This window comes from Mastomys coucha, unplaced genomic scaffold (assembly GCF_008632895.1).
Source record: "Mastomys coucha isolate ucsf_1 unplaced genomic scaffold, UCSF_Mcou_1 pScaffold1, whole genome shotgun sequence".
Lineage (NCBI taxonomy): Eukaryota > Metazoa > Chordata > Mammalia > Rodentia > Muridae > Mastomys > Mastomys coucha.
Window position 1 is genome coordinate 80,361,508 of NW_022196891.1, and position 20,164 is coordinate 80,381,671.

At 45.5% G+C, this 20,164-nt stretch overlaps 1 protein-coding gene, 1 long non-coding RNA gene and 1 pseudogene across 6 annotated transcripts in view; 2 read left to right on the forward strand and 1 right to left on the reverse strand.

Annotated features, from left to right (window-relative positions):
* The window catches only part of Mia3 (MIA SH3 domain ER export factor 3), a 42,635-nt gene extending 40,014 nt beyond the window's left edge, over nucleotides 1-2,621 (reverse strand). For 3 of the 5 annotated variants that reach the window (XR_004109513.1, XM_031337608.1, XM_031337592.1), the window contains exon 1: nucleotides 2,354-2,621. Coding sequence is in view for 4 of the 5 variants with exons in the window: in XM_031337608.1 (XP_031193468.1) it covers nucleotides 2,354-2,486 (133 nt within the window). In the remaining variant the exon portion in view is untranslated. The remainder of the gene's footprint in view (nucleotides 1-2,353) is intronic. The other 2 variants (XM_031337575.1, XM_031337584.1) reach the window with 2 other exon arrangements.
* Nucleotides 2,622-3,622: 1,001 nt separating this feature from the next.
* LOC116068274 lies at nucleotides 3,623-4,845 on the forward strand (annotated as a pseudogene).
* An 8,539-nt stretch (nucleotides 4,846-13,384) lies between these two features.
* On the forward strand, nucleotides 13,385-14,944 carry LOC116071489. Its single transcript, XR_004110924.1, has 2 exons — nucleotides 13,385-13,527; nucleotides 14,740-14,944. It is a non-coding gene; the product is annotated as an uncharacterized LOC116071489 (long non-coding RNA).
* The last annotated feature ends 5,220 nt before the right edge of the window (nucleotides 14,945-20,164 follow it).

Below are 20,164 nucleotides of genomic sequence, written 5' to 3' on the forward strand. Positions count from 1 at the left end.
CTTAGTACGAAGAGGACCAAAGATAGAGTTCAATAGTAGAATGTTTGATGCTTCTTGCATGCTATAGACCAGGCCCTAGTCCTTCAGTATTTCAAGTTCATACACACACACACACACACACACACACACACACACACACACACACTAGCAAATCTAAAAAAGCTTTCAAAACAAAAACTTCTAGAAACAAAATTCAAGATGGGTATCTCATTTATCAAGAGCCAAACAAAACTATGTGCCTAAGTCAGACATTATTTTCTCATTTAAAATGCAGATCTTTGGCCAGACCTGGTGGCACGTGTCTTTAATCTCAGCACTGGGGAGGAAGAGGTAGGCAGGAACTCAATGAGTTCTGGATCAGCCTAATCTATAAGTGCATTCCAGGCCAGCTAGGGCTGCATAGTGAGACTCTGTCCCAAGTAAATGAATAAATAAGTATAAATACAGAACTTCCATCACACCCACAGATGCAGCATTTGCCAAATGAAATTAACAGTGCATTAAAGGGCAGAGACATGGGGGTAATGGAAGGCGCACTTTGTCTAAAAGCCAATTAGTAATGGTACAGAAACACGTCTTTAAAATACATCTTCAAGGGACAAGCATGCATTTAGAAGGGCTAACTTGATTTTTAAAGCTAAAATGAGATTATTTTCAGATACGCCAGCCTCCTAATTCAGATGAGACTGAGCAAGAGGCCAGACCACTTGAGACTGGGGATTCTACTCAGATTGGAAACAGCACTGTTTCAGGTTCCCTCCTTAGATTCCTGAGGATGCACAGTAACAAATCAAGGGCAGCCAACGCCAGGTATGTCCCACTTATCATTTAGGAGTGACATGCACTCTGAGTGACACCTTTCCTGACACCTGACACCCCACTACAAGCACCTGGGCCCTGCTCCTTCTCATTGCCTCTTGTGTTTAGCTACTTTTGTTGGGGCGTGGGCTGCTTCTCAAGTTATACTATGGCCCCAGAATCTTCCAATCACTAGTCTAAGGTCTGAGGCAGCATCAGTGACATGGTCCTTCCAAGTTCCTGAGGAACTCAGCTAAGACAGTGCTTGACAGCAAAGAACAGAAAACGCTTGGCAGTAGAGTAGTCAACAACCAAATGGTAGTAGACCATGAAAGGAATTCGCCGTGGTGGCTTTACCTTCGCGGCTTATTTACATTGGCCCTGGATGACAGCTAGGACCTAGAATCTCGGCAACATAAATCACAGGCACCTCATTTTTTTCTTTAATGGTATTGGTGTAAACCATCCAAGTTATGAATTTTGCTTTATTTTTCCTAACACCAATTGAAATATAAATGGCTAACCTGTACTCTTAAGTCTTTTAGAATGAATGCTGTGATTTATGAAGGACATCGTCAGTGAGTTAACAGTTTCTGGAGACCAACCTAAAACCAGTATGAATTATTCTGGGCAGGAATGGATCCCAGCAACCTAGGGGACTAAGGAAAAGGCTGGGCTGATTCCTGAGACCCTTGCAGTATTTATTATCACCGCTACAGTAATAGCCCTCTTTCTAGTCATAACCTTCCCCATGGTGCACCTCCAACTCTGGCACCTCCAACCTAGGACTAGGGCGCGACTGCGCACAGAGAAGGCGGCTGCGGTTCTCAGGTAGTGACAGGTGCACCAACTTGGCCGCTTAGAGAACGAAAAATTTTGACCTTCCCGCAGCCCTACTTGGGAACTGGCATGAAGCTTCTATGCAAAAGAGCAGACAGGACTGAAGGAGAAAACTGGGGAGACCTCAGAATACACCGCTCGCTTGGCCTCGGATTCATCCCAAACCCTAAACTCCAATTCCCCTGGTTCCAAAGGTGATGCTAGCTGGTCCCAATGCAGCCAATGAGGGGAAGAGGCAGCGCCGGGGTGCCTCCTGGAGGAACCCCGCCGTCAATCGGCCGCTGGGATTGCGCCCCAGATCCCTAAGCGTGTGGAGCTCGGTCTTGCGTGGACCCAGGTCCCGCGGCCGGCGTTAAAACGCTCTTGGATGCAGCATGGGGCGCCCAGGATGCGGGGGCGCGCCACCCCATCACCCCGGGAGCCCAGGCGGAGCTCGGGGATAAGGAAGCAGGGAGCTGCACCTTGGATACCCGGCTGGGTCTGCGGCGCCCCCCCCCTCCCCAGACCGATCAGAGGAGCGGAGAGCAAATCCGGCAACAAGTGGTAGGCACGGCCTCTACCGCAGGGCTACCCGGGCGACTGCCGAGTCGAGCTACCCGCGCGGGCTCCGCCGGCCTGCGACCCCCTAGGCCAGGTGCGAGCTGTGGGACTCCGACCCGCGCAGCCACCGCCGCCACCCGGGAACCCGCCGCCCGCCCCGCCACCCCGCACTCACTGCTGCACTCTGGGTCCCCGCACACTTTGAGGTCCGAGAAGCGCCGCCCGGGGCTGAGGTCCGGCTGGCCCGGCACCCACCAGAGCGCCCCCAGCACGAGCAGCCAGAAGAGCAGCCCCGGCGCCGCAGCCATGTTGTGGCCACGGCGGGCGCGGGTGACGCGGAGACCGCCGGCGGGCGGGGCCGGGGGCGGGGCAGGGGCGGGCGGCGCCGGGGAAGGCGCCCAGGAGGCGGGCTGCCTGCGAGTTACACGTCAGCAGAGCCTCAGCGATGGTTGCGCGGCGACTTGGAGGAGGCCTTGGCGTCCCTCCAAAGCTGCTACCTTGACAACCGTCAGAGGCACTATCCCCCTCGCCCAATCGCGAGCCTCGGCTCAGACGCCTTCACAGACGACCCTTCGCGTCACCAGGTTCGTCACTCCGCATCTCAGCGCCACCCCTATAAGGGTCTTTCGTCTTCCTCCTTCAGCTTCGGATTTCTGGTCCATGCTAAACAGCCATCCGTCTTCCTCACCTCCTTCCATCCACCGATTTTTAGTTCTTAACCACCAAGTCCCACGCAGGACTGCAACTGATCCACGCACAACCCCCCACCCCCACCCTGGTACACACACTTCAGACTCCATGCGGTTCTTTGGGACCTCCACCACATGGTCCTCTTTTATTTCAGTGGAGTAGCGTGTGAGACAGTAAATTAGAAACTGGCATCCTAGTTCGAGACTAGCCTGGTCTACAGAGTGAGTTCCAGGACAGCCAGAGCTACACAGAGAAATACTGTCTTGAAAAGCAAAACAAAACAACTCCCCCTCCCAAAATGGCATCCTTTAAGGAGAGGGTTGGTGGACACTGGTCCTATGCCCAAAATCTTCGACTCCTGTCTCTGTCCATAAAGAACATAAGGACATAAAGTCATCTAGTCTAGCACCAACGTGTTCAAACTTCCATCTCCTTTGCCCGAACTGTGAGGCCAGACACACTTCATGGCTCACCCGAACGCCTTCATGTTGCCAGTGGCTATTGTCTCAATGTCTCCCCTCTCCTTAAGCTTTTCTTAATTTTTTAATATTAATTTTTAATATTCATTAATTTATTTATTATGTGTATGAGTACACTGTAGCTGTAGAGATGGCCAGTGAGCCATCATGTGCTCCTGGGAATTGAACTCAGGATGCCCTGCTCGCTCTGGCGTAATACGCTGTAGCTGACTTCAGACGCACCAGAAGAGGGCGTCACATCTCATTACCGGTGGTTGGGAGCCACCATGTGGTTGCTGAGATCCGAACTCAGAACCTTCGGAAGAACAATCAGTGCTCTTCCCCGCTGAGCCATCTCACCAGCCCCTCCTTAAGCCTTTCTTATAACTCCATATTTCTAAGTAAGATGCAACGGCTTTACCACAGGCTTGCCCTGTCTCGCTGTCCCTTTGCCCTGGTTCCCGGCATCCTTCCCCTCTCCTGTTAGGCCCACTCGAAGACAGTAACCCCACTCCTCCCACACCTCAAATAGCTCTGCTCCATAGGAGCTGCAGTCCATGCGGTGCTGGGACTGGGCATTCTCAGTAGCGCTGAGCGACATCCCCGCCCTAATTTATTTTGTTCCCACCTGTTCCTCTGTGCCTAGGGTAGGGAAGTACCTGGGTCTTGTGATGATGTGCTGCATGAGCCACCGTCCTGATTTAAGCTGTCCTCTACACAGAGTACTTAGCGCTCCCCCCTCCGCAGCATCCTCAACACCAGGAACAGATCTGCGGGTACACTTATTGTTAGATGGGGACATTGCTATCAGAACGACTGACTACGCTCTCTCTCACTGCGCTATTTCCGGTTGTTCTGGGTGCCACCGGGGTATGAAAGCAGACCAGAGTAATTTGAATGGCTTCTTATTTCTACAGACTAGAATTAAATAACGTTCCACTGGTAGAAAAAGAAGGATAAAAAAGCGTGACATTTTTATTTAAATATACTTTTGCATACAGGGTCAAGTGTTCCTATTACTGAAGAATATGATGTTTGGATCATGAAGGTTTTGCTTTTAAAATGTCTTTATCCTGAAGAGTTCAACAGCGAGTTTAAGAGACTGCCACTGAAGCGGGGAACGTGGTTCTGGAAAAGAGGTGCAGCCTCTGAGAATGATGGTGCTGACAAGAAGTCTCAGGAGCCTAAGGGTGGCGGCAAGTCAGTAAAGGTCAGGCACATTCCATGTGGAAAACATGGGAAAATCACGGAACTCATGGAAAAGTTAAAGCCTGGGGTGAATTCAGTGAAGTGGCCACCACACCATATAGTGAAGATAAAGCCAGGCAAGGGAAGGGGGTGACTTGGATTGGGTGACCAGAGGATCCATGGTGGGGCCATTTCAAGAAGCAGCATTTGCCTCATCTATAAGTGGGATGGAGAAGCCAGTGTTTACAAACCCACCCATTAAGACAAAATTTGGATATCACATTATCACAGTTAAAGGAAGAAAATAAAACCACATGAAAGACTGGGAAAATGTGTTTGTCTTGTTGTGGGGTTGCATGGCAGAGGTTGGAGGACGACCTGAAGAAATAGCTCTCTCTGTCCTGTACGTCCATTGTACGGGTCCCAGGGACCAACCTGGTGTCTTCGGGCTTCGCAGCGTGTGCCTTACTCGTTGGCTCATTGGGTTCTGGAGGTTTAATCTATGTTCTGGTAAAACATATATTTCTTTAAAGAGACACTAACCTGTCTACTGGATAATGAGAGAAAAGGTCTCAGGCGACAACCGGGGTGGTAATGGCACTCTTTCCCGCCAGAATGTGTAATTAATGTGTGACTAGGCCCTGCTGTCGCTCATGGCATTTGAGTATGTGACTCTGATACTTTTTTTTTAAGACTTATTAATTATATGTAGGTACACTGTAGCTGTCTTCAGACACTCCAGAAGAGGGCATCAGATCTCATTACAGATGGTTGTGAGCCACCATGTGGTTGCTGGGAATTGAACTCAGGACCTCCGGAAAAGCAGTTGGTGCTCCTAACCACTGAAGCCGTCTCTCCGGCCCCCGACTCTGATGCTTAATATAAACTCTAACCTATGTGCATTGTTCGAGAACCCCACAAAGGGAATTTTCACTGGTTGTGAGATAGTTAAAAGTACACATGTGTTGTCTGTGGTGGAAAGGACATAGGAATATGAAATATGGCAGATTCTTGACATTGGGGAATCTGATGTGTGAATGAGAAGACAAAACAAACATCTCTGAAATTACAGAAGATGGGATTATAATACACATTATTCAAATTTGCTCTGACACTGGCCCAGAAGCATCTAGCCGACCAGTTAAATTGCCAGGAGGAATTGTCTTATATGAACACTGAAACTACTCAGTGTCCAGAAAGTAGGGGGAACATTCGCTGAGGACTACAGCTTCTAGCGAAGAAAAAAATGTTAAAAAACAGTGGCCAGGGTGGGTTCTAGTGAACGGGCTCAAGAGCAGAGTGTACATCACAGCAGAAAATCCTAGTGAACTACAGAAGTGATTAAAAACTCTCCCATGCCGGGCGGTGGTGGCGCATGCCTTTAATCCCAGCACTTGGGAGGCAGAGGCAGGCGGATTTCTGACTTCGAGACCAGCCTGGTCTACAGAGTGAGTTCCAGGACAGCCAGGGACACACACACACACACACACACACACACACACACATACACACACACACACAAACAAAACAAAAACAAACAAAACAAACAAAACAAAACAAAAAACAACTCTCCAACATGGCGAAGAAAGGGCCCTGAAGAAATGAACCAGCAGCACCCACAGCTTGCCCAGTCTAATATTCACGTAATTAAGGTCCCTGAAAGAGATGTGTCAGAAAGTATGTGTCAAGGAATCATGAAGGAAATGTTCCCAAAATGATGCTCACTTACAGACTCAATACATCCCAGGATCACGAATAACAATAAAACAATTGCCAGGCAGTGAAATGCTTAAAACCAGTGGTAAGGGAGAAAACTGCAGAGTTCTCAGAGCGGGTTCGAGAGTACGTAGGAATGAAGATAACAAGACAGAACTGGGTTGGCGGTGGCGCACACCTTTGATCCCAGCACTCGGGAGGCAGAGGCAGGCAGATCTCTAAGTTCAAGGCCAGCCTGGTCTACAGATCTAGTTCTGGGACAGCCAGGGACACACAGAGAAATCCTGTCTCAAAAAAACAAAATTTCATTCGTTCATTCATTAAAAGTTTTTAAAATTAAAAATAACAGAACAGTGTAATGAGTTAACACACCTTATTAGAAATCCAGTACATCACAAAGCAGTGTTTTCTAAAGGCAAATAACATCGATGTATCAGCATTAGCAAGCTTTCTAGCCAGGTCTGGTGATGTAGACCTGTAATTCCAATATTCAGGAGGCTAAGGCAGGGGGATCATGAGTTCAAGGACAGTCTAGGCTGCATAGTGAGACTCTGACTTATAAGACAAAACCAAAACCAAAGCTGAAGGCTATAGATGTTGCTCAGTGGTAGAGCATTTGTCTTGGATGTGAAAGGCCCTTGACTTGCATCATAGTACCTACCACACACTAAACAACAACAACAAATAATAATAATAATAAATAATAGAAGAGCGCTGGTCAGATAAAAGAAGGAGGAATACAATGTGACAGAGTATTTTAGATACCAGAAGAAAATGAATTGACATCTTAGATTTGTCTTTCAGAGATAAGGCTAAATCTATTAATGCAAAAGAATTAAAATGAACTTCCACAATTAACTACAAACGGATTACAGAGCCTCCCTGAGTATAATAAAAGACCATATAGGGGCAACTTTTAAATCAGACATGACTTTTAGACATGGCACTGAACCACATGCAACCAAAGAAAAATATATGTTGATGCAGCTGAAGTGTCCCGCTTTAGATAGAAAAATACCTGTTTGGGGATATCATAAATGAAAGTGATAAAACATTGAGGGAAGAAAAGAATGGCCATGTTGGCCCTTGCCTGTAATCCTAGCACTCAGGAAGTGCAGGCAAGAAGATAAGGAGTTTAAAGGCAAGTTCAAAGCTAGCCTAGTCCAATGTAAACCTTGACTCAAACTTATTTCAGAAGAAAATAAAAGACAACTTAGTTAGAGAATGTGTGAAAGCCAGTAAACAGATGAAAGGATAGTCCGTCATGAGCCTTTAGAATGTGAAACCGAAGCTGCCAGGGCTTGCTGCGTCCAGCTTGCTAGGGAGGCTAGACTAAAGAAGAGAGTTCCAGTTGCTGATGAGGTTATGGAACAATGGGATCCCACACAGTAGGAGGGACAGGCCATAGACCTGAATGTAGGGACCAAGTCAATACAATTCCTGGAAGGTGACCCAGGACAAACTGTTTGTGAACTTAGGTTTGGTAAAAAAGTTATAAAAGGCGTAAACTCTGAAAGGAGTGAATCAGGAAATTGGATCTAGTCAAATAGAAACTTATATTGTGACTTCTATATTTAATGGGTGAAAATGCAAGTGCAAATCAAGTGGAATATAATGTTTGCAGAACATGCCTATAGGGGAGTTTGATCTAAAATATGTGAATGCTCTCCCAATTGGTTAATAACAAAGCAACCCAAGTAGAGACAGTGAGCAAAATTGATACATGCACAGCCACTGTGCATGCAGAAGATACTCAACTTTGTAAGACACTTGTGAGGTGTAAATCTAAGCCACGTTGTCACACCCCCACCCACCCACCCACTTACCCACACCCCCCACATCCATACCCACACCCACTCACACACATACACACACACACACCTGCTAGAATGGCTTGATGATGACAAATGCTGCCCAAGATTTGTGCCATAGAAAGCTCACAGCACTGCTGGCTGCAGCGTGAATGGTGTAACCAATAGTATAAGTTGCTGGAAAACAGGTTGGCGCTTTCCTGAATACAAAAACACATCTGCAGGCTGGAGAGATGGCTCAGCGGTTAAGAGCACTGACTGTTCTTCCGAAGTTCCTGAGTTCAAATCCCAGCAACCACTTGGTGGCTCACAATCATCCATAATGAGATCTGACGCCCTCTTCTGGGGTGTCTGAAGACAACTACAGTGTACTTATGTATGCTAAATAAATAAATCTTAAACACACACACACATCTGCTGTACCCTGAGAGAGGAAACAAATAGTCAGTGACTTTGAAACAGTAAAACAAAGCAAAAACAAACAAACATATTAACAAGCAAATAGACGATACATTTGGGGCAGTGACTGACAAGATGATGGGCTGCGGAGTCCTAAGCTAGACCAAGACACCCACTATGAATCTCTGCTTAGAGAAAGTGCTACAAAGTTCGACACAGCTGAATACTTGCCTGGTAGCAGGGCAGGAAGGCCAAGTTTAGTAATCTGAAGGAGAAACGTCCCCTATAGGGACATGTGTTTGAACACTTGGTCACCAGAGGGTGGCGCTGTTACAGGCAGTTATGGAATCCTTAGGTGGTGCAGCCTGGCTTGGGGAAGCTGACTTTAGGGAAGGGCTTTGAAAGTGTATATAGTCTCACCACACTGCTAGTTTGCCCTTGTGACATGATCAGCCAGCTTCCTGCTCCAGCTCGCCACTGACTTTCCTTTCTCCTTAGTGTAGAACTGTAAGCTAAGGTTCTTGGATAACTGGCTTTTGGTCATAGTATTTTCTCACTGCAACTGAATAGAAAGTGACACATTAGATACGGAAAGAGTGGGTGCAGGGAGATGTGGGATGAATAGGGATGCCTGCCCCTTGTTTTCACTGGGTGATAGGGTTTCCTCCGTGGCTGTGTCTAAATATGTAAAAGTGGAGTATTTAAATACCTAAATATGACTGATACCTAAATAATGTTGAAAAATACTCATACAAGGTAAATGTATAATATTAAATAGAAATAATCAGATTCATCTTTCTTTCTTTTGTTTTGTTTTGTTTTGTTTTTGTTTTTCCAGACAAGGTTTCTCTGTGTAGCCCTGGCTGTCCTGGAACTCACTCTGTAGACCAGGCTGGCCTTGAACTCAGAAATCCGCTTGCCTCTGCCTCCCAAGTACTGGGATTAAAGGTGTGTGCCACCACTGCCCAGCAGTCATCTTTTTTTTTTTTTAACTTTTCTTTTTTTAAGTTTTATTATTATCATAAATGAGTACACTGTAACTGTCTTCAGAGGCATGAGAAGAGGGAGTCAGATTTCATTATGGGAGGCTGTGAGCCACCATGTGGTTGCTGGGATTTGAACTCACGACCTTTGGAAGAGCATTCAGTGCTCTTCCCCGTTGAGCCATCTCACCAGCCCAAAAAGTTTTTTTTGTTGTTGTTGTTGTTTTTTTGTTTTGTTTTGTTTTGTTTTGTTTTGTTTTGTTTTGAGACAGGGTTTCTCTGTATAGCCTTGGCTGTCCTGGAACTCACTCTGTAGACTAGGCTGGCCTCGAACTCAGAAATCCGCCTGCCTCTGCCTCCCCATCTTTTTTTTTTAAACTTCTGTATGTTGGACCAACTCTACTGAAGTCTGTTACAGAGACACAATTAAAATAAAAACTCTGGCTAGCCTAGGGTGATAGCTCATGACTGTGATTCCTACATTCAGACATCAGTGACAGAGGATTGCTGTGAGTTTGAGGCCAACCTGGTCTACACAGTGAACTCCTGGCCAGCCGTGGCTACATAGCAAGACTCTGTCATAAAACAAGAGCAAGCTACTATCTTTTGTCCCTGGGCCGGTAGAAGTCTGAGCTATATCCTCCTGAAAAAACACAAACTACCATGTAAAACTACAGGGCGAAAGGGAAGTGCCTTCTTACTGAGACTTGACGACAGTTTCCTACTAACCATTCCAATCATTAGAAATGTTACAGCCCACCAGTCTGGACTTGGAGGAAGCCTGCGCTTGCCTGGAACATGCAAAATGCCTGCACTGAGGAGTTGGTGTCACAGAATTCACCAGCTGTTCCAAATGAAAAGCTACTTTGTTGCCCAATGAAAAAGATTCACACATCTTCCTTGCAGGAGTATGTACACAGGTTACAGAATCAGAGAAAACAGCCTCTTCTATACATCCAACACGGATTCTCTAGACGCCTCTCTGGAGAGACCCTGGCCTCACTATGGAGGCTTAGTCTTCGGTTGGCACAATTTGGGGAGACAAAGCAGAGACCTTGGTGGAAGAGCTGACTGAAACAGACGTTTCCTGAAGGCCTTTGGGCTGGTTTTGTTAGGCATTCTCCCGCCCCTCTGTGCCCTCTTCCATTTTGAGACTGGAAAGAATTCATCTACTGGTTCTAAAGGCAACCTTCCTGCCCAGGCCAGGCAGTAACTCCTGGGTCTTTATGTTTCCTTTCCTTCCCATTCACAGCCCTCTAACCTCAGGGTCAGGGGTTCCCATATCACAAATCCTTAGTTTGTAGTTTTTTGCTTCTTTTGGCTTTCAGAAAAACACATCTTTTGATAATTTCCATATATATCTTCTACATATCTTTATATCTCTATGTATCTATGTATCTACATATCTATCTATCTATCTATCTATCTATCAGGGCCATTTCTAGTTTTCAGCTGTTCTCTTTAAGGATTTTTTTTAGATTTATTTATTATTTTTCAATGCATATGGACATCTTGTCTGTGCCCCACATATGTGTAGTGCTTACAGAAGCCAGAAGAGGGAGTCAGATTTCTAGAACTGCAGTTACATATGGCTTTTGACAGGTCATGTGGATGCTGGGAATTGAACCCTGTGTCCTCTGGAAGAGCAGTCAGTGCTCTCAATCACTGAGCCATTTCTCTAGCTCTCTCTTTCTCTTTCTCTTTCTCTTCCTCTTTCTCTTCCTCTTTCTCTTTCTCTTTCTCTTTCTCTTTCTCTCTCTCTTTCTTTCTTTCTTTCTTTCTCTTATTCTTTCTTTCTCTCTTTCTCTCTCTCTTTTTCTCTCTCTCTTCCTTTCTTTCTCTCTCTCTTTCTTTCTTTCTTTCTTTCTCTCTCTCTCTTTCTTTCTTTCTTCCTTTCTCTTTCTTTCTTTCTTTCTTCCTTTCTCTTCCTTTCTTTCTTTCTCTCTCTTTCTTCCCTTCCTTCCTTCTTTTATGCTCTGAACATCCCAGGCTGGCTTTGAGCTCCCTATGAAGCTATAATTCTAACTGATAAGCACTTGTTCTTAATCTACAGCAAAGAGACCCAGTGCAGTGAACAAAAATAAATCCATTAAATAAACTAACTCAGGAAAATTTAAAAGCAGAAAGGAAACCATCTCCAGGCTCCATGAGGATCACAAACCTACTGAGGGTATAAAGCACAGTAGGATGACACAGGAGCATAGTAGGGCACAGGCTAAGTGAGGGCAGGCAGTAGAGAAACAAATGCTGTGGGGTCCGGCTTTGAGATTACTATCTGCTAGATGCTGAGGCAGGGAATATGGGGGCCCCTCCTGTATATTTATTATCCTAGGTCTGATGGCAATACCTCCTGACATGGAAACCCTTTACCAGTCACCCCGGAAAGAGTCAAGGCAGAATCTTGCAGAATGCCCTTTATTCTAGTCTGTCAGAATGCTTTTCTGTTAACAGACCAAACCTCTTTACTTAGACAACAGGTCCAAGCTACGCTATAGACTAATCTTACAGCCCAAATATCACACGGCTGGAGGGATGGCTTGGTGGTAAGAGCACATGCTGCTCCTGCAGAGGACCCGAGTTCCATTCCTAGCATCAATGTAGGGTGGCTTACAACCGCCCATACTCTAGCTGCAGGGTATCTAACACTCTCCTCTGATCTGCAGACACGTGCACAAACCTGCACACAGACATGCACGCAGATACACATAATTAAAAGTTATTATTTTAAAATTTTAAAGGACCATACTTCGTTTAGTAAGACTAGAAAAATTTTTTTGATTGATTGATTGATTGATTGATTGAGACAATGTCTCTCTACAGAGCCCTGGCTGTGCTTGATCTCACTCTGTAGACCAGGCTGGCCTAGAACTCACAGAGATCCACCTGTGTCTGCCTCCCAAGTGTTGGGATTAAAGACAGAAAGCACTGGAAAGAAAAGAAAGGAGACTTCCTCTGGCTACCTTGAAGGCTTTGTAAACCCTGAAGGAAGACAAACCTGGGTGCTGAGGATTAGGAACGCCCTTGAAAAAAAAAGATAAGAAATTAGACCTAAAAAAAAAAAAAAAAAAAAAAAAAACCTGGCCAGGCAGTGATGGCGAGTGTCTTTAATCCCAGCACTTGGGAGGCAGAGGCAGGTGGATTTCTGAGTTTGAGGCCAGCCTGGTCTACAGAGTGAGTTCCAGGACAGCCAGGGTTACACAGAGAAACCCTGTCTAGAAAAAACAAAAAACAAAACAAAACAAAGACAAAAACAAAAAAACAAAAAAAGAAGTTAGACCTAGCAGAAAACACAGACCGCTATGAGGCTGTCAGGAAAGGGTTTGATGATAGAAATGGCTATCAGGGAGCTTCCCGCTCTGAGGCACATAGGGGATTTGTGTTTGCCTGGGCCGGTTGGGCTAATTCTCTCCCCAGAGTTAAGAAAGTACCATCCCTGTGCACTTTCTACGGCAGCGAATCCAACGCAAGGTCATACTTCCTGCCAGCATGCACTGTTTGTTCAGCTCTGACAAATATTACCCTACCCTCTATCATACACAGAAAGAAACTCAAACATCTGCAGTTGCCACCGACACACGGCTGTGTGATTGGGTTTCCTGTTTCCGGCTGGTCCGAGTTTATCTTGGCATTATTTTCACTGAAGCCATATATTTGGTGTTTTGCAACAAAACAGATTTCAGGGTGTGGCCTGTGCAACTCATCTCCACGGGGCAGGCTGCCGGGCTTTGTTCATTGCATTTTTAGATAGAAACTGCTTCCCTAGTACAACAGCTGCAGAGGCAGGGAATGTAGATAGCCAAAGACCTGGCCTAGCCAGCCGGAGGCCCGGCCTAGCCAGCCGGAGGCCCGGCCTAGCCAGCCGGAGGCCCGGCCTAGCCAGCCGGAGGCCAGGCCTAGCCAGCCGGAGGCCCGGCCTAGCCAGCCGGAGGCCCGGCCTAGCCAGCCGGAGGCCCGGCCTAGCCAGCCGGAGGCCCGGCCTAGCCAGCCGGAGGCCCGGCCTAGCCAGCCGGAGGCCTGGACTTGCCGAGCAGGCTCTCTGCTGACAGAACCAGGCAAGAGGGAGAGAACCCGGTCCAGCCAAGCCTCTTGGGGCTGAGCGGGATGGTGAGTGTCGCAGCTCGGATCTCCTGCCTCCAGAGAATAACCACCCCGAGCCGGGAGTCTGTCAAAGCAGGAACTCGTTTTTTATGTATCAATCCTTTCTTTATAAAGGGCTGAGAGAGGAGGCGGACTGAAGGCCTGGATTAGCCAGCTGAAGGCCCGGCCTAGCCAGCTGAAGGCCTGCACTAGCCAGCTGAAGGCCTGAACTAGGAGTCAGTTAAAGATAATGAGCCACTTCTATGTCTCATATTCTTTATAAAATTGGGGTCAAGGTTAAACTTGACAAACTGACTTTATGAAGGAGACAGTTTGAATGGTGCTACTCAGGAAAATGTTCTCATTTAAAGACAGCAAGGCCAGGGGTGTCCTCCCTAGTTTGTTGGGAAGACCAAAGGCACCATGAGGAGGAGGAGCCAAGAGCCAAGAAAGAGAAAACACATTTTTAAAAAAGGTTTATTTTTCATTATGTGTATCTGTGTTTGAGTAAGTGTGTATAGGGTCTCCATGGAGGCCAGTCCAGGGCATGGGGTCCCCTGAAGCTGGAGTTCTGGGAAGTTGTGAGCCACCTGACATGGGTGCTGGGAACTGAACTCTGATCCTCAACAAAATCAGTCGGCGCCCTTAACTGCCGAGCCGTCTCTCCAACAGTGAGAAGTGTTTTTGAGGGTAGAATACAACCACAACTGACACATACAAAGGGACAAAGCAAATTGCTGGGGACATTTGCAATTCAGCTGGTGCATGCACATATAGAATTGCAAATGGATCATAAAGCCCTTTCGGAGGCTGTGCAATGAGCAATTATGTACGGGAGAAAATGAGAGGTTTCTGTGACTAGTGTGGAAACCCAGTTGTCTTAGTCAGGGTTTCTATTCCTGCACAAACATCATGACCAAGAAGTAAGTTGGGGAGGAAAGGGTTTATTCAGCTTACACTTCCACATTGCTGTTCATCACCAGAGGAAGTCAGGACTGGAACTCAAGCAGGTCAGGAAGCAGGAGCTGATGCAGAAGCCATGAAGGGGTGTTTCCTACTAGCTTGCTTCCCATGGCTTGCTCAGCTTGCTTTCTTATAGAACCCAGGACTACCAGCCCAGGGATGGCACCACCCACAAGGGGCCCTACCCCCTTGATCACTAATTGAGAAAATGCCTTACAGTTGGATCTCATGGAGGCATTTCCTCAACTGGAGCTCCTTTCTCTGTGATAACTCCAGCTTGTGTCAAGTTGACACACAACCAGCCAGTACACCAGTCCAACGTAAACTCCCACGGAATGTGAAGTGGCACTGGATACTTGAAGCGATGGACAAATGGATGGATGGACGGATGGACAGATGGTAGCAAGCTCAATATGTGACCAGCTACTTCCCTTGTTTCTGATTCCCCAGAACAGGATGTCCAATAAAAATGTAATTACTAGTTACAGGTATAATTTAAAAATGTTAGAAATCATACATAAAAAGTTTAAAGTGTTAACTCCATTTTAGATGCTTTAGCTCAGTAGCTAGGTGTGTTTAGTATTTATATAAAAACTGGTTCACCATTTTATTCCCGTCATGACTTTTAAGTATCATCTAAGATTTAAAGGTAGAATCTCTATTTTTCTATTTGGAGAAAAGTTACATTACTGAAAAGCATATTCCTGTAACTAAATTTATTGATTTAATAAAGGCAATCAATACAGAAAAAGATGGCAATTTCTTGAAGTAAAATATAAGTCAATACATTATTTTCTAGAGTTTTCAGCTTTGGCCAATGGATTATGTTTCTCGTGTAACAGACACCACTAGATCATCTCGCGTGGCCTACATAAGTTTTGTGTTTTATTTCCTTTTTTAAAAAGTTTTTTATTATTGGACATGTACATATTGTATATGTGCACGCATGTTTATATGTGCGTACACCCACATATATGCAGAGATCAGCAGAGGGCAACTTTTGGTTGGCTAGTTCTCTCCTTCCACCATGGGTTCTGGGATGAAACACTGGCTGGTTCTCTCCTTCCACCATGGGTTCCAGGATGAAACATTGGTTATTCCGTTTTCACAATGCTTGTTTTTACCTACTGAGCTATCTCACTGTCTCTCATATTTGTTTTCCTGGGAAACAGAACACTGTAGAATTTGAATGGTAAATCTTCTGATGAGATCTCTGTCCTATCATGAGAAAGTTCCTCCCTCCCTCTCTTCTCCCTCCCTCCCTCCCTCCTCCCCTCTCTCCCTCCCTTTCTTTCTCCCTCCCTCCCTTTTTTCCTCCCTCCCCTCTTTTCCTCTCTTCTTCCCTTCATCCCTCCTTCCATCCCTTTTTCTTTTGCAGTGTAGACCAGCTTGTTCATCTTAACCTTGAATTGGTCTTCCCTCTTCTGCTGCCTCTGTTCTAGCACCACAGGCTTAGGAAGTCCTTTATAAAGACTGTGTGTGCTGGTCTTGGGGGCACACGTCTACAATCCAAGCACTTGGGAGGTCAAGAGAGGAGGCCAGCCTGGTCTACAGAGCAAGATCCTCATCCTGAAAACAAAAATAAAAAACCCATGGTGAGCTCCCACAACATCTCACTCAACAGAGCATAGTGTTGCTTCAGCTACACTCATGTGTCCTCCCTGCACAACTTCTATGCTTGAGATTTCCCTGAACTCAACCTCCAAAGAATTATTGCCTGGCTGAGCATAGAGGTGTTGGTTCCTTTTTTAGGTTCCTCTGAGTGTGCGGTGGCTCTGATTTTAGCAGGAACAGGCAGGTGAGGGAGCAGGTCAGGTCCAAAGCTAGGGTAGCCGGGAGGTGGCCTCCGCAAAGCATCCTGGACGCAGGAATGGAGTGGCAGAAGCACAGCATATGACTTTCCCTTGGGAGCCATGACACGGCACGAATGTTTATTTACCCTGGACAGAAACACAGCCTCAGATAGGAACCAGATGACAGACCAAAGGGACAATCGTATCAAAGTCCATCTTGATAAACCAATGAGTTTATTGGGGTTACTTACAGTAGCGTGGGTGACCCGCAGGCAGCTACATCGCTGGAAAACCCTCCCAAACGTGGACATTAAGTCTTGAAGCTGCAGTTCTGGAGCTCTACGTACCCCGCAGGCCCCTTGCTGGGTTGGAAAGTCTCCTTCAGGCACCTCCATCTTCACATTGTCTCTCTATCCTTGTGGAAGAGACCTCTGTGAATCCTGGGGTTTCAGCTTTCCCAGAAACGTAAAGATTATGACTTTCTGAGTTTCATGAGCCTCCCTCTGGGAAGAAATGTTTCCTTGGAGAGCAATTACCAGGATATCCTTAGGGCAGGTCCCTAAAGGTGACTTGTCCATCAGGAGAGCTGCTTGTCCTCTCTGATTGTGATTGCGCTGTGATAATATTGGCAGTCAATGAGGCTGGGTATGGCGGCACACACTTTTAATCTCAGCAAGGACACAGAGGCAGGGCAGGGGCAGATGCAGGGACTGATGCAGGAGCAGGGAGATCTTCAAGAGTTCCATGCCAGCAGTTGCAGGGCAGCCGGGACTGCATACTAAGACTCTATCTCAAAAAAAAAAAAAAAAAAAAAAAAAAAAAAAAAGTAAATACAGAATAACTTTCCTTTCCAAGGGTTGTGCACTCTGAACCACCCATAGGTTAATGTGCTTTCTCTGGCACTTGACCTTATGCGGATCAGGGTATAAAAACAGAGAACACCTTGCCAGGCAGTGGCGGCACACAACTTTAATCCCAGCACTCAGGAGGCAAAGACAGACAGCTCTCTAAGTTCGAGGCCAGCCTGTTATAGGGGCAACCAGGGCTCCACAGAAAGAAACCCTGTCTCAAAAAAAAATCAAACCAACCCAACGAAAAAGAACGAGGTATATCTATTAGAAATGCTAAAGCAAAATCCATAACGGGAATAAAGGAGATTTGATATGCTTGTTGCAGCACGCAGATGAAATCTAGGTATAAAGTGAGCTTGGAAACTGGATGTGGGAGGAGCTGGGCTTCCTGTGATTGGCCACTGTCTGTACTTCGGAGAATGTCCGGGGAATCTGTGATGGTTAAACTTGACTGTCAACTTGATGAGAATTAGAATTGCCACAGAAATACACTTCTGGGTATGTCTATGGGGGTGTCTCCAGAATTTAACAGACCCACCCTGAACATGGATAGCACTATTCTACAGGTTGGGGTCCTGGATCAAATAAACAGAAAACAAGCCAGAACACATTTCTGTGATCTCAGACCGCTGACAAAATGTGAGCAGCACCCTCACATTCTTACCAACACAAATTCCCCCAGAAAAGTGGACTATATCCTCAAACTGTGAGCCCAAGAGAGGTTCTCTCCTCCTTAACTTGCCTTTGTTTTTTTTTTCCTTAAAATTTTATTTATATATGTATTGTACGTGTAGATATCTGTATCACATGTAATGCCTTTGGAGGCCTGAAGAAGGTGGCGAGTGTTCCATCCTCTGGAGTTGGACTTAGAGGTGGTTATGAGCCACCCAGTGCGGGTGCTGGGATCCAAATTCTTGTGCTCTGAAAGAGCAACAAGTGACCTTAATTTCTGAGCCATCCTTCCAACCCTGCCCCTCTAGCCCTGCCCCTCCAGCCACGCCCCTCCAGCCCTGCCCCTCCAGCCACAACCCTCCAACCTGCTCCCTCCAGCCACTCCCCTCCAACCCTGCCCCTCCAGCTATGCCCCTCCAGCCCCACTTCTCAAGTACGTTGTCACATCAGTTAGAGAAATAATTCCCACAAACCCCAATGCAAACAGATCCTATAGCACAGTTGGACTCTCCAGGAGACTAACCTTACCCTATTAGAGTCTCAACACGAGCAGACAGCTCTCAGGTTACTGAAGTCTTTGATAAACGATGAATCATATAGGCTGTAGAATCTTCTACCCTGCCTCGTATTAACATTGCCTGCTGCTGCAGCAGGTTAATTGGGCTAGAGCAGTTTGGCTTTATTTAACCCAATCTACCCAAAATGTCATTTCAACTTGTAATAAATGTAAAAATATCAATAAGCTATTTTACATCCTTTTCTTCATATGAAGTCCCTGAACTCCAAAATTTACTTTAAAGATTTTATTTATTATATGTAAGTACACTGTAGCTGTTTTCAGATGCACCAGAAGAGGGCGTCAGACCTCATTATAGATGGTTGTGAGCCACCATGTAGTTGCTGGGATTTGAACTTAGGACCTGGAAGAGCAGTCAGTGCTCTTAACCGTTGAGCCATCTCTCCAGCCCCTAAAATTTACTTTAACCTTGTAACATATTTCAGTTCTGATTAGGCATATTAAATATGGCCAAAGCACTAGAAAATGATGGTTAAAATTTAACTCTAGAGGCTGGTGAAATGGCTACTACCACTGGGCTCTGCCTCCTAATTTTCAGTACGATAATATGGGAAATCCATTAAGGGATCAATCCACTGATTAGTTGAGAGCCTTAATGATCTGTCTCTGGAAATACCATCAGATATTCTCTCTCTGACTAAGCATTTTAATACAATCAGATTGAGAATTAACATTAACCATTACAGTCCCTTTTAGAAAAAGACAATATAAACTTCCTATAATCTGCCAGGCAGTGGTGGCGCACGCCTTTAATCCCAGCACTTGGGAGGCAGAGGCAGGCAGATTCTTGAGTTCGAGGCCAGCCTGGTCTACAGAGTGAGTTCCAGGATAGCCAGGGCTACACAAAGAAACCCTGTCTCGAAAAACCAAGAAAAGAAAAAAAAAAAAAAACTTCCTATAATCTATAAATATTCACAATAAAATTAAACCTTATCAGACTGCAAAAAAATGGAATTTTAAAAGAAAAAAAGCCATGAATAAGAAGACATCTTTGAGATGATCCACATTTTAGAATTAGCTGAAATAAACTTTAAATTACTCCATAAACTTGGGAGTAGTGGTCCACTCCCTTGATCCCAGCACTTGGGAGACAGATGCGGGTGGATCTCTGTGAGTCTAAAGGTAGCCTGATGTTCAGAGTGACTTACAGGACAGACAGAGCTGCACAGCAAGACCCTGTCTTGAAAAAGAAGTTAAATGACTCCAGAGGCTTGTGGGAAGCAGTTATAACGAACAAATGGGACATACTGACATGGAGGTGAAAACTTTTGTTTTGATAAAAAAATTCTAAGAACTAAGAAACATTATTTGGGGGCTGGAGAGATGACTTAGTGGTTAAGAGCACAGAATGTTCTTCCAAAGACCAGGGTTCAATTCCCAGAATCCATGTGGCAGCTTACAACTGTCTGTAACCCTCTCACAGACATACATGTAGGTATAACACCAATCCGCCTAAAATATCATTTAAAAAAAACACAAAGTATGTTAAGTGAAAAAAACAAGGAAATAAAATATCAGAAGATTTTTATACTGACAATCAACAAAGAGTTAATTTGAAGATAGGCTAACAGGAATTACCATGTCTAATGATCAGAAAGAAAAAAAAAACAAGCAGAAATTCTATTCCAACCTCTTGATACTAAGTGGTATTACAAATATATAATTAGGAGTCATCAAAGTGTTTGAAAGCAAGAACATAACTGAAAGGAAATTTACTAAAGGCAAAAAATGTTTAAATATTTTTTCCAAACTAACAAACAAGAAACTTATAGGTCTAGGAGACTCAATGTATATGAAGTCTAATAAAA